The sequence below is a fragment of the Vicia villosa genome, unplaced genomic scaffold (genome assembly GCF_029867415.1).
Source record: "Vicia villosa cultivar HV-30 ecotype Madison, WI unplaced genomic scaffold, Vvil1.0 ctg.000455F_1_1, whole genome shotgun sequence".
In the NCBI taxonomy this organism is placed as follows: domain Eukaryota; kingdom Viridiplantae; phylum Streptophyta; class Magnoliopsida; order Fabales; family Fabaceae; genus Vicia; species Vicia villosa.
In genome coordinates this window covers 962,824-976,514 of record NW_026705217.1, presented here as the reverse complement: position 1 = coordinate 976,514, position 13,691 = coordinate 962,824, and the positions used below count along the sequence as shown (strand labels likewise).

Below are 13,691 nucleotides of genomic sequence, written 5' to 3'. Positions count from 1 at the left end.
CGTTGTGCAGAAGTATTCATCTTCCCCACTGAGTTTCCTGCCTCAGCAGAGATTCACATGCATCCTCAGTAGGATTTGTTCTCATCTAGGACTTCCCCAGCGGAATGCGTCCTACCCAAGCAAGTTGGTCACTCCTCATCAGAGTTGTCTCCATGACTTACCCTTATCTCCACATCCCCAGAGTGTCGAGAATTTGCTTCTCCAGTGAAGTTGCCAGGGTATTCCCCAAGCAGTCAATTGGGATGTTCTTATCCCCAAGCAGGATTTACTCCCCCAGCCAGAGCTCACGTCTAGATTTGATCATCTCCAGCAGATTTCCGATCCATCTCTGTCAGCTCGCAGTTTGTGACTTCTGGTCACTCATCTTGTCCTCCCCGCAGAGTTCCATACACTCTCCAGGACTTCTTCAGCAATTCAGTGCTCTTCCGCTGTTTCCCTAAGCAGCGTCCCAATCATGCATCATTCGCATTGCACTCTCTAAGCATGTAGCATTCCCATTATCAGGATACTACTCCATAAAACAACATTCATACATGCATCATGCATAACTCATTTCATATCTGTTTCTTTCTACAGGAAAGTCATCAAGATATTCAAATGCCTCCCAGAGAGCAGCTCGCCTTGTCATTACAGGCACTTATCCTGATGTTCGAATCAGAAGAAGTTTGTCTCTTTCTCCGGACACCGTCAGAACATATGAAGGCTTACTTCTCTTGGTGCCCACACCGATAGAAGTTTTTCCCTCAGCAATGGGGTTTCCTGGTCCTTCTTATTGCAAGATGGAACTTTCTGCTGATCAAGAGCGCAAATTTTCGAGTTCATTCTAATATTCAATCTCTTTCCACCTCAACGGTTCGAAACTTTCGTTTCTCACTCGTCAGGTTCAAGAAGTTTGAATAGGGGCAGCTGTTGCACCCCAAAATTTGCCCTCTTAATTTGAGCTATAAGTTATTAACGATGTTTATTTCGTCGTTCGAAAATTGAAGAAAAATAATAAAGAGTTTCCGTGGGTTTAAGAAGGTATGGAGTGAAATATGGTTTAAACAGTGGAAATACGAGAAAATTCACAAGTCCTATTTGGAAGGTGATATGAGCTAAGTTCCCGACTAGCCCCAACCGTTTCGACGATATCTACAACTTTCGTGTTCGGCTCGGGAACCAATTCTTTAAGGAAAGTTGTCGAATTTGCAAATTACTCGAGATTTTACAGTGGAAAATGGTGCTGAACCGCAGGTTTTCGGAGACTAAAAAATTCATATCTCACAATCCGCTTGTCCGATTCACTCGAGATTTTAACTGAAGCTCCGTGCTAATATTCCCGACATTTCATATGTTCGGACCGAAGACCAATTATGCACCAAAAATTCCCAGCATTTTGAAGAACGCCTTGATTTTTCAGTGAAAAGTGTGCTTTCGGGTATGTCGCGGTGAGTTTGAAAATTCATAACTTCTTCGATTTTTATCGTATGAGGTCCATTCCGGCGGCATTCTCTCGGAAATTTCGTTATCCTCGATTCTTCGTCACACGTGCTTGTTCAGATTTCGAGCCGAAGGATGAGTTTTATCGAGTTCTTTGAGCGGTACGCACAAAATTCTGCACAGTCGCACCAGATGAACCGATATTTCTCGTCATTCAAACGTGCATAATTTCCTCACCGTTTGTCGGATTGAGACGATTCTCGCGGCTACGAGTCACAAATTTAGTCATCTTCGAGATGACGTTGGTCCCGTTTCCGGATTTTGCACCGAGTCACATTTCCCCGAAAATGAGCAAAAAAAAGAGATACGTCGGGGGCATTTTTGGCATTTCACCACATACACTATATAAACAATTTTCCCTCCTTTTCTCTCACAACTTCAATTCTCAAAAAAAATATATCAATTCCCACTCTCTTTCTAGACAAACAAAAATTCAATTCTTTCTAACCTCTCTCTACAATCAAAGTCCCAAATTCTTTGAATTTTATGAAGAACACTATGAAGATGCTCAAGAACACCTAACACAAAAAACCACCAAAAATCATCATCAACTCTGATCGACATTGCGGATTCATCGTTGGAACTTCTCTGCACCGTCACACCACGCGCCGCACCACCACCGGTGACGCGTTTCTTCCGTTCCGGCCGAAGACCGCCACGCGACGTCTCTCTCAGATCGCGGTTCTCTGGTGTTTTCATCCTCTTTACGTCGTGGTCTCAGCCGCGAATTGCTCTTCATCTTCGCACAACATTTTGGTTCATCAATTTGGTAACTGCTTGAACTTTGTTTTATTGACTTTGTTTGTTCATAGTTCATGTTTGAATGGTAAAATTGAAGTGTTAATAATTGAATGAGGATTACTTTTGTTATGGATGCCTATTGTTGTTTGTTGATGATAACGTTGCTGTAGAGCAATATATTTGAATTGATTAATGGATAGCATTGATTTTCGTACTAAGTGTTGATGATAGTTAGTGTTGTTGCTCACGAGACATTGTTGATAGTGTAGTTTTTGGTGTTATTTTGATTTAGAAACAATGCTGAAAATTAATTGATAACTTGTTAGTGATGATTTCGGTTGTGTGTTCTGGATGATAATTTTGATTGTTATAGTTTGATTCATTTTTATTAGTGATAATTGTAGTGTTTGTGTCGATAATCTTGAGTTTGACTATGCGTGATCGATGTTGAGAGGTTGGATTAAATTGATGCACTCTAAGTGTTTGTGATTTTGAACATGACAAATATAGTATCTAGGTTGTATTGTGGTGTTGTTGATTAGTGTGTATAATGCTGGATTTTTTAAACAAACTTGTTTCGGTGCATTTTCAGAACATAATTTGTGACTTGAGCATGACAATATGTACTGATACTAGAGGTCACAATTATATGCATGTTGCTGTTTTCTTAATGTCAATTTTTGTTTTGTTGATGCTTGATGATAATGATTGAAGATGGACATAATAATTGCCAAAGTATGAAGTAATTGATGGCTGGCACTTGGTATTGATTCATGATATTTGAACTCCATTGCTTAATTCTAGATGTTTAACTTGTTTCATGAGAAAATCTATTGTGATTTGTTTATAGTCAGATTTGAAAATACTTCACGAAAACAAGAGAGCTAGTGTTGGTTATGTTTGTTCGGTTACCACTTGGAACCATGTTTTTATACTATGACTTCACTTGCAAACAAGTGCCATTTTGTACCATTTTATATGAGACTTTGTATTGACTTTGAGTGTGTTCTAAGGAGCTTTTGGGACTGGTTTTTACATTGATTCAGTGCAGCAAGTTTGACACTCTAACCACACCACACCTCACTTTCCATAATTCATGAATACATAATGTTTTGTTGCAATTTTGGCATAAGTTTTGTGGTATTGATTGTTGATGATTTCTAAATGATTACATGACATATTTGTGTGCTAATAATTGATGTTTGGTTGCTGAAACTTTGCTGTCATGAGTATTGCTTGTGTTTTACCCGTTTTAAGCATAACGCGCGATGTGTCGGTTCCGCTAAAAATGTCTTAACTCTTGAACCGTGATGAAATTTTGAGCATGTGAATAACATTTTTCATATGAATTAATATTTTCAGAGCTGTTTGTGCAGTTTATTTTCGGTTTCGGCCGACTTTTTTTACCGTTTTCGCTACTGCCCCTGTTCCGAAAGTCGCGCTTCCGGGCCGATTTTGTAAATTCTGACTTCATATTTGAGTTCCTTGACATATTTTTAGCTTACCATAAAATTTTGGTTTAATTCTGACGAGTTTAGTTTTCACTGTTTTTACCCGGTTTTGCCGTTTCGGTGTACCGTTGTGCATGTAAATACTTGTGTTGGCTTCCGTAGTTTTAGTGTAAATATTTGATTTGTTTTTGAATACTATCTCATGTTTCTTATTCGTTTTTGTTATGTTTTAACTTTCTATTCTGTTATCCATTTCCGGTTCAGCTTATAATTCAATAACGCAATTCCGATTGCAGTGTCTTGTTATCTCTAACGTGTGTGCTAGTATGCAAGGCAACATGGAGGCTCTGGTCGATGCCCGCTCTCGTGTTCCGCTTTATTTGCGGGACACGACATTTATCCTCTCTCTGATTCGCGTTTCTACACGCATCCTTTATCATTATACTTGCTTGTCCGGATTTCTGTTTCCCTTGCAGGTGTATGGTATTCGTTGTGCCTGATGCACACGTTGGCGCGTGATTTACTTTCATCGCGCTGACTCTTGATTGCTTATGCGGATTTTAATCGGAGTGATGACATGTTTGCTGTTGCTTTTGCAAGCTCGCTCGCGGGATCCTAGTTTACTCGCTCTCTTCGCTTTAGTTTACGGATCATCATCCGTTTGGTATTGATTCCGTTTCATTTTACTTCTCTCGCACTTTATCGCTTCCTCGCATCATCCTTTAACATGAGAAGTAGGACTTAGACATACATCTGGCCAAGCCCTCGAAAGAGGCTCTGTTTTTGTTGGTGTGTTTATATTTGTGCTTTGCGGCAGGGAGTCACGGTGTAATAAGTCCTATATGGCACTCCGTTAAGTCCTCATGGAAGGCATGCGGTCAAGGGTTCGTAATCAACCCCCGCCTAGTCTCATCGAGTCTGTTTGGTATGCGCACGCCTCGCGTTGCTCGCTTCCGAACGTGCAAAAGATCTTGTTATTGAGTATGTCAGGAAAAGGGTTCATGTAGCCGGACCCCCGCCTTTCGTATAGCTCATGTCACTCGACGTTGATGCTCGGTGTACGCACGCACCGTTTTCCTTTACGATCCGTGACGGCTTGGTTGCTGAGAAGGGTCCGCCTTCTTGTCTATGGCCCGATCATTTTCGCGAGGTCTAATGCTTGGTTGACTTGGGTTGAGCTGCTCCCCTTGGCTATGGCGGGACCGCTTTTCTACCACTCGGTCAGTACCGTTGGTTTGTTTGCTTCACGAGCGGAGCTCGTTTGTGTGATATTATTGTGTGCTTCCCCTTTTTCTCGTAGGTTGCTAGTTTAGTTAGACCTGTACCCTTTGTATGATAACATTAGGTAGCAAGCTTTCCCCCTTAGCTTAGGTTTTCCTCATGCATTCTTTAAAACACAAACCACACTCTTTGATTTTCTTTTCTTAAGAGCTTGTTATTTCCGCTCCATTCCCAAGCATAAGCCTCCAAAGGTCGAGCAGCGGAGTGTGAATGTAACTCGTTCACCTAATAAACACAAAACAAACAGAAATTAGTTAGCCGAGCTACGGTAGCTCTGATTCTGCAAAACAGATACGTAGGCAGCAGGGTAGGGCCCGTGCGAGCATAACACTTTCTTTTCCCTACATTCTGCATTCATTTTAGTCCAGATTAGCGTAGATTTGTTACACACCCATAGATTTAGACACAAGCGTGGATACCATCGAGTACGATGGGCGCGTGGGGTGCTAACACCTTCCCCTCGCGTAACCGACTCCCTTACCCTCTTCTCTGGTCGTGAGACCGTTGTTTTGTTTTGTGGTTTGCTGGCATTCCCTTCCTTTTCAGGATAAATATGTTAGTAGCGACTCTGTTAATTTTCGCGGTAGCGACAGCGGTCCAGGCAAAAGTTAGGGATTTATGGCAAGTAACTACATCAGACAAGACTTGATCATCAGCAGTCATCTGTTTATCATAAAGAAGTTCAACACTTTTCAACGGAAGCCTTGGCTCAGGAATTCCCAGTTGAGAGAGAGGATGGGGTCATTACATTTCAATGTACCTTTTCCACAAAATTACCACTTTCCAAACTTTGTAATAATCTATGGGGTCTTGCCTTTTGCAGGCTACCATTCTATTAAGAAAGTTTGAGCCTTTACCTTTCATTTGGCAATCTTAGTTCTTTCATATCTCTCAAAATGTCATTTATTGTTGATAGTAATTTTTGAAACAAAGAGAAAATTGATTTCAACAAAATCCTTTTGAAAATTATAAAAGAATTTTTACTTTGATTCATGAGTGCATTACAAGGAATGAATATGTTGATGTATTCATATGCAGAAGAATGTATTCCACTCAATGCACCTTCGGCCTGGTTCGAATATGGTTTAGAACTCGGTTACTGCGTTCTCTCAACTTCAATATTCCCTAGCCATCAAAAGATTGATAGCAGTTTCTGCTATGATGTTCAGTTTGGGACATGCTTGATTATGTCATCTTTGAACACCATCTCTTTCATCGTCAATGGTACGTCGATGAATTATTTCCTTTTATATCATCAGTGGTACGGTGGTATATATCTCTTCATGCCTTCAGTGGAACGTTGGTATGTGTTATCGTCAGTGGTACGGAGGTACATCTCTTTCATCGTCAGTGGTACGTCGATGAATCATCTCTTTTTATATCATCAGTGGTACGGTGGTATATTTCTTCATGCCTTCAGTGGAACGTTGGTATGTGTTATCGTCAGTGGTACGGCGGTACATCTCTTTCATCGTCAGTGGTACGTCGATGAATCATCTCTTTTTATATCATCAGTGGTACGGTGGTATATTTCTTCATGCCTCCAGTGGAACGTTGGTATGTGTTATCGTCAGTGGTACGGCGGTACATCTCTTTCATCGTCAGTGGTACGTCGATGAATCATCTCTTTTTATATCATCAGTGGTACGGTGGTATATTTCTTCATGCCTTCACTGGAACGTTGGTATGTGTTATCGTCAGTGGTACGGCGGTACATCTCTTTCATCGTCAGTGGTACGTCGATGAATCATCTCTTTTTATATCATCAGTGGTACGGTGGTATATTTCTTCATGCCTTCAGTGGAACGTTGGTATGTGTTATCGTCAGTGGTACGGCGGTACATCTCTTTCATCGTCAGTGGTACGTCGATGAATTACATCTCTTCATATCATCAGTGGTACGGTGGTATATATCTCTTCACACCTTCAGTGGAACGTTGGTATGTGTTATCGTCAGTGATACGGCGGTTCATCTCTTTCATCGTCAGTGGTACGTCGATGAATTATCTCCTTTTATATCATCAGTGGTACGATGGTATATCTCTCTTCACACCTTCAGTAGAACGTTGGTACGTGTTATCGTCAGTGGTACGGCGGTACATCTCTTCATATCATCAGTGGTACGATGGTGTGATTAGCATTCTGATTCAGGATGCATACTTTCTCATCCCCAGTGAAAGAGGATGATCCCCTTTTCTCATCCCCAGTGAAAGAGGATGCTATAACCTCTCTGACGCGAAGTGTTTTCCCCAGAGAAGTTTCTTTCTCCACCAAAGTTCCGTCTCTCCAACAGAGTCTTGCTTTCCCCAATGGAGTTTCTAAGACATTTGTTTCCCCAACGGAGTTATAGCAAGACATTTGTTTTCCCCAGTGGATCACCAGTTACTCCCCAGTGTTGTCATGCTCTATTATCATTACATGCATTCATTAACATTGCATTGCATCTTAGGATCAAAAATTGTGTTTTATATATTTAAGTCTCTTCGATTTTTGTCAAAAAAAAGATTTCCAATCATCGTATCTCCAAATCGAAGAAACTTAAATAGGGGCATCTGTCATACCCCAATTTTTGACCCTAAGATCACGCATCATTTGCATACCAATCATCAATCAAGAAGTTTTAACCTAGATCTCTACTTGCAATGTTGTGCTCAATTCATCTGCAAAGGAATCATCGAGCACCCATGTTTTAGTTTGTATATATTCCTTTACTAACCAAAATACCAAAAATATTGCCTTGTGCTCTTGTATGTTTGTGTTTTGTAGGTACCAAGTCAAAATACCCATCAAAGGAGCATTTTTCAACATTTTCACTGTGCAAATCGATTTGCATAAGGTGTAAATCGATTTACACAACTGTTTCTGCACCAGATTTGCTTCTGCCATCAGTGCAAATCGATTTGCATAAGACAGCAATCGATTTGCATAACTGTTTTTGCCCCAGATTTTGCCTTTTTTCAGCCATGTAAATAGATTTGCATAATGTGCAAATCGATTGCACCAGCACGAATTTGGAAAAATGAAGGCAAATTTCAGCTTTTTGAAGTGTTGACATCATTTGCAAGCATGGGAAGCATGACTTGGTTCTTACATTTGATTTCCTACATCATCTAATCATGTACCCTCATGTGATTGCATCAAGATCATTGGATTTCATTTTTGGCTCCAAATCACTTTTCCAAGCCTAATTCTATTTTCCAATCCTAACTCCAAGCCACAAAATTTCCCAAGCCTAAGTGCTATAAATTGAGGCACTCCCCTCTTCATTTTTCAAGCTTTGATAGCCAAGAAACTTATTGCAAATTCTCTCCTCACCTCTTCCAAACCCATCACTCAAAGCTCTTTCTCTTCCACACAAATTAGTGAGTCACATCTTGAACCTCACTAATTTAGAGCTAAACCTCAACATAAACACTAGTTTCTTCATCAATTGTGAGAGATCAAGGCTTGTGGTTGTGTGTTCTTGAAGAAGACTCAAAGTTTGTGAAGATTTGGTAAAATTCTAGATCCATTCCATGATTCAAGATGTGATCCATTGTTGTTTATGCTTGATGCACCTTTGGTGCTACATTGATGAGATTTGCTTGCTTAATTTATACATTTTCGTGCACAAATTGATCCAAGAGCATAAGGTGTTTGGTTTTATGTTTAAACAAAGTTTCTTCTCTTTATTTGCTGTTTTTTTGAAAACTGTGTTGTGCAAATCGATTTACATCTTGTGCAAATCGATTTACATAACTGAAAACTGCGCAGATTTTGAAAACAGAGTTATGCAAATCGATTTACACTCTGTGCAAATCGATTTACACTGGGCAGAATGCTGATTTTTGTAGTTTTTGACTTGTTTTTGGTTCTAACTCATCTTCTACTCCATTCTTTTGATATTTTCTTTGAATCACAAGTTAGAGGCCTAATTTCTCTCCAATTTCAATGGATTTAGGGCGTCGATAGGATGAGAATCCAAATCCGCAAAATTATGTGATTGAAATTATGGATGAAAGGAGCCTTTAATGTGGTTCCATCTTTTATTTCTTTTTATTCTGGTCGATGAAAGTCTTAATGCCTTGAGAATTCTTATGGATTCTTGGTGAAGACTAGATCACTCACCATTTTTCTTTTCGTGCGGTATTGCTTTCGGAAAACGATCTACATATCGTTCTTCTCGCATGCATTAGCACATAAAGTTTTGACCGGCCTCGTTGTAGGGTGATTTCTATATAAATCACTTGGCGATCTGCTTAACATAGCGCAATATTTCGTGTCCCGAATAAAAAAGATCAAATATGGAAGAGAATTGTATGCGGTTGATTTAAGACTTGTGGAGGTTTTTATCGTGTAGTCGCTATGATTTTATCAAGCTTCTGATAAACCCCATTGAATTTAAATCCGAGTACATCATTCACTCACCATCGATCTCCTACTAACTTTGATAACATACTTGACAAGTTTCAAGATGGTTATCTTTAACATTTAACAACTAACTTTAATTTCCGCACCTTTACTATACCGCTCTTTATATTACCGCTCTTTATATTACCGCTCTTTATATTTCTCGCTTTATCGCTTTACTTTATCATTTCATCATATTTACTTTCTGTCATTTTCTCTTTGTCCACTTGGGCCATACTTTATTTTTTCGCTAAAACACTAATAAATAATCAAAAATCTAAAAAATACATAAGGCTCTCTTTGGACTATCAGTTACTATCCCTAGCAATTTGGAGATTCGGACTTATGGACCTAGTACCTTTGGACTCATTCTATTACTATCATGTGATTGTTCTGTCTGTCTGGCATTGTTCTGTTGTATGTTTATGTGTGCAGGTATTTCCTTGAAAGCCCTTGATGGTTAATTCCAAGGCATTGAGATAAGGATTTTACCCAAAAACAGCCGTTACTCTGCCCAATTTTTGTCAGAATCTTAATGTGCTTAATGAAAAATGGTGCTAAGACAATAAGTTCATCTGGATCCCCAAGTGTTAATGTGTTGGTATTGATAAATCCAAAGGATGGGAAAACTACCTTGGCTCTTAATGTCAAGTGTTGACTTCTTATTTGGTTAGGCCGTTTCTTTCCTTAGCTTTTATTTTATGCATTAGGTTAGCCTCTTCATCTCCTCCCATTCTTAAATTTTCAAAATCTTCTCCCTTTTTCCAAAATATTCTTATGTTTGCAAACCTTTTCAAAACCTCTTTCTTTAAAAAATATCTTTCGCCCTTAGTGGCTTTTCTTCAAAAGTTTAGACACCGTTAATTGTCGAAACGAGTGGTTATACCCCACGATTTTGAAATTGATTGATAATAACGAGATCTTTTCCGCGTGAGAGAGCTAGTGGCATACTCGTTGATTTTATCCGAGTTGGCGCCCTTCTTTCATTTGCGATGCAAAGAACTTGTTTGTTCTCATGCTCAAGATCAATGGCTGAGTATTTCTCTCTAACGACAACAAAGTGTTTATTCGTTTTAAAACGTTTTTCCCAAAAGCGGAACTACATTAGCTCTGACTTCTCCATTGCACCGAGGAGGTATGTAGGCCCAAGGCTTAACGCTTTTCCGAGCTTATTTTAAAAATAAAACAAACCCTTTTTTAGCACACACACACAGATTTTCAAAAAGGTTCCCGTGGAGTACCACGGATATGAGGGGTGCTTTAAACCTTCCCCTCATATAATCAACACCCGTACCTGAGATCTCTTTCTTGTTTTAAAAAACAAAACTTTGGGTTTTTCGTTCTTTTCCCTTTTCCTTTGAAAAAATAAAGCGCGGTGGCGATTTCAAAACGGAATATTGATTCGAGTCAATCCCATGGCTTCGACATCAGATTTTCCCCGCTACACTAACAAAAGAAATTAATGGTTTAATTAGTGTTGGTCATCTCTGATGTATTCTTATGGATAAATTTTTATTTGTTTTTTTTTTGTTTTTGTTAAATCATTACAAATAGCTAAACCTCTTTGTTGTTTGGGATGGAAGATGAATTTCATTTTAGCTAGTTATTCGAGCTATATAATTTGTGAGTTCTAATTTATACCACTGATATATATATATATATATATATATATATATATATATATATATATATATATATATATATATATATATATATATATATATATATATATATATATATATATATATATATATATATATATATATATATATATATATATATATATATATATATATATATATATATATATATATATATATATATATATATGATTATTTTATTAATATTATATGTGATGCTTTTCTTTACTTGATCGTCATTGAATCAATTTTAATGAGTAATTCACTACTATTTCTAGAATAACGATTCACTTATAATTGTTTTAGAGATGTCGAATTATTGACATGTGATTAAAAAAAATGTAGTGGTCATTCATATTTTTTATGATACTCGTTTACCTAAGAGATTAGAATTCGGTGTTAGATAAAAGGTGTTAGATAAAGGAGACTTTGAGACAAGGAATTGGTCTTAGTTTATTTTTCTAAATTATCACAATCATTTATTTATTAGTTGTTGCAATGGTAGGAAAGGTAAGAATAAAACTGAGAAAATGCTTGATCGTGCTATTTGCAATTTCCCTTTGATTGATAACTGTCACTCTGTTGTTTGTAATACTCTGCATAAGACTAATTATGATCACTAACCAATCTTGTTTTCTATCAAATTGGATAATGTGAGCTTTAAGAGTCAGTTCAAATTTCATAAAATGTGGACTTTAGATGAGGACTGTGATAGGTTAATTAGAGAAGCTTGGACTGAAAATTTTCATGGTTGCCATATGTTTATCCTAGACCAGAAACTTAAGAACCTAAAGAATAAACTGAAAGTTTGGAATAAAAATAAGTTTGGTAATGTTCAAAATAAAACTATCTTGGCTGGAGGAAATCTGAAAGCTGTCCAAAAAGAGGTTGAGGATTACGGCTATAATGACATACTCCATGAAAAGGAAATCAAAGCTCAAAATGATTTGGACATTGCTCTTAACATGGAAGAGGAACTATGGAAGGAGAAGTCCAGACTTAATTGGCAATTACATGGGGATAGGAACACTAAGTACTTTCACACTTATGCTAAAATCAAGAGAAAAACCAAACTCATAACTTCTCTGCTCATAGAGGGTAAAATTGAGACTGATCAAGTTAAGCTAGATAGGCACATAGAAAATCACTTCACCAATCTGTTTAAATCTAATTTCCAGAGACAAGATATTGGTTTAATTAGAAGAGTTATCTTTAAACTTGTCAATGACCAAACTAATACTATGCTAATCAGAATACCCAATGCTAGTGAGATTCATGATGCTATCCTTAACCTCAATATAGATTCTGCTCCTGGTCCTGATGGATTTGGAGCTATCTTCTATGTTCACTACTGGGATATTACTCCCTCCGGTCTCAAATATAAGCAACAAAAAAAAATTCTATGGTCTTAAATATAAGCAAAAAAAATCAATATTTATTACATTCAATGTCACTATTCCAAATATACCCCTACAATTTTTTACATTTTAAATGTTTGCAACAATTTCCAAAGCAAAAAATAGGGACAGAATTAGAAAGAGAGTAAAAATTAAATGCATTGAGACATTCTCCTTAAAGGGTGAGCTTTTTTTCAAATTTGCTTATATTTGAGACCGGAGGGAGTATAAAGAATGATGTGATAAATGCTGTTAACCAATTTTTCTTGCAGGGCTGGATATCACCTAACTATAATGCTAACATTGTGGTTTTGATCCCTAAAACTAAGGAAGCTAACAACATTGATCTTTTCAGACCTATTGCCATGGAAAACTTTAAATTCAAAGTAATCACAAAGATTTTGGCTGACATGTTGGCAAGTATTCTTCCTTCTATTATTTCTCCTGAGCAGAAGGATTTTATAACAGGTAGAAGTATTAAAGATGGCATTTGTCTCACTTTTGAGGCCATCAATTTTGGGCAACAAGAGTTATAGTGGCAATGTAGCTTTAAAAATTGACATTGCCAAGGCTTTTGACTCTCTAAAATGGAATTTCATTTTGGAAACTTTGGACTGTTTTGGTTTTAACAGCATTTTTTGCAAATGGATTCACACAATCCTAAACTCAGCTACTCTTTCCATATGAGTTAATGACAATATGGTTGGTTACTTCAAGTGCTCCAATGGGGTGAGACAAGGAGATCCCCTCTCACCCCTCCTCTTTTGCCTGGCTGAAGATGTGCTCAGCAGAGGCATCACTGACTTAGTTACAAATAATCTGATCAACCTCATTCAAGCCAATAGAACTTGTATTGTTCCCTCTCACACTTTATTTGCAGATGATATTATGTTTTTTTGCAGGGGTAATAGTAAGTCTCTTATGTCAATTTCTAACCTCTTAAAGGAGTATGCCCTCAACTCTGGTCAGGTCTGCAATGGGGCCAAGTCCATAATATATGCTGGTGGTTTATCCAATGAAAGGCACTGCAGGCTAGCTGAAATTATAGGATTCACTAAGGCTTTCCCTCCCTTTCTTTATCATGGTGTTCCCATCTTTGTTGGTAAGCCCAAAGCATCTCACTTCCTTCCCCTTGCAGGTAAGATTAAGCTCAAACTTGCAACTTGGAAGGCAAATCTGCTCACCATGGCTGGCAGAGTTCTTTTAGTTAGAACTGTGATCTAGAGCATGATGGTACATTGCATCACCATATATGACTGGTCCTTGTTGAATGCAGTACAGGGCAAGCAACAAAAAATATTTGGAAATATTGA

General features: G+C 37.9%; 1 protein-coding gene across 1 annotated transcript; it reads left to right on the top strand.

Moving 5' to 3' along the window:
- The first annotated feature begins 11,667 nt into the window (after nt 1–11,667).
- On the top strand, nt 11,668–12,914 carry LOC131628465 (uncharacterized). Its single transcript, XM_058899305.1, has 2 exons — nt 11,668–12,324; nt 12,651–12,914. The coding sequence occupies exons 1-2, from the start codon at nt 11,668–11,670 to the stop codon at nt 12,912–12,914; spliced, it is 921 nt and encodes a 306-aa protein (XP_058755288.1).
- The last annotated feature ends 777 nt before the right edge of the window (nt 12,915–13,691 follow it).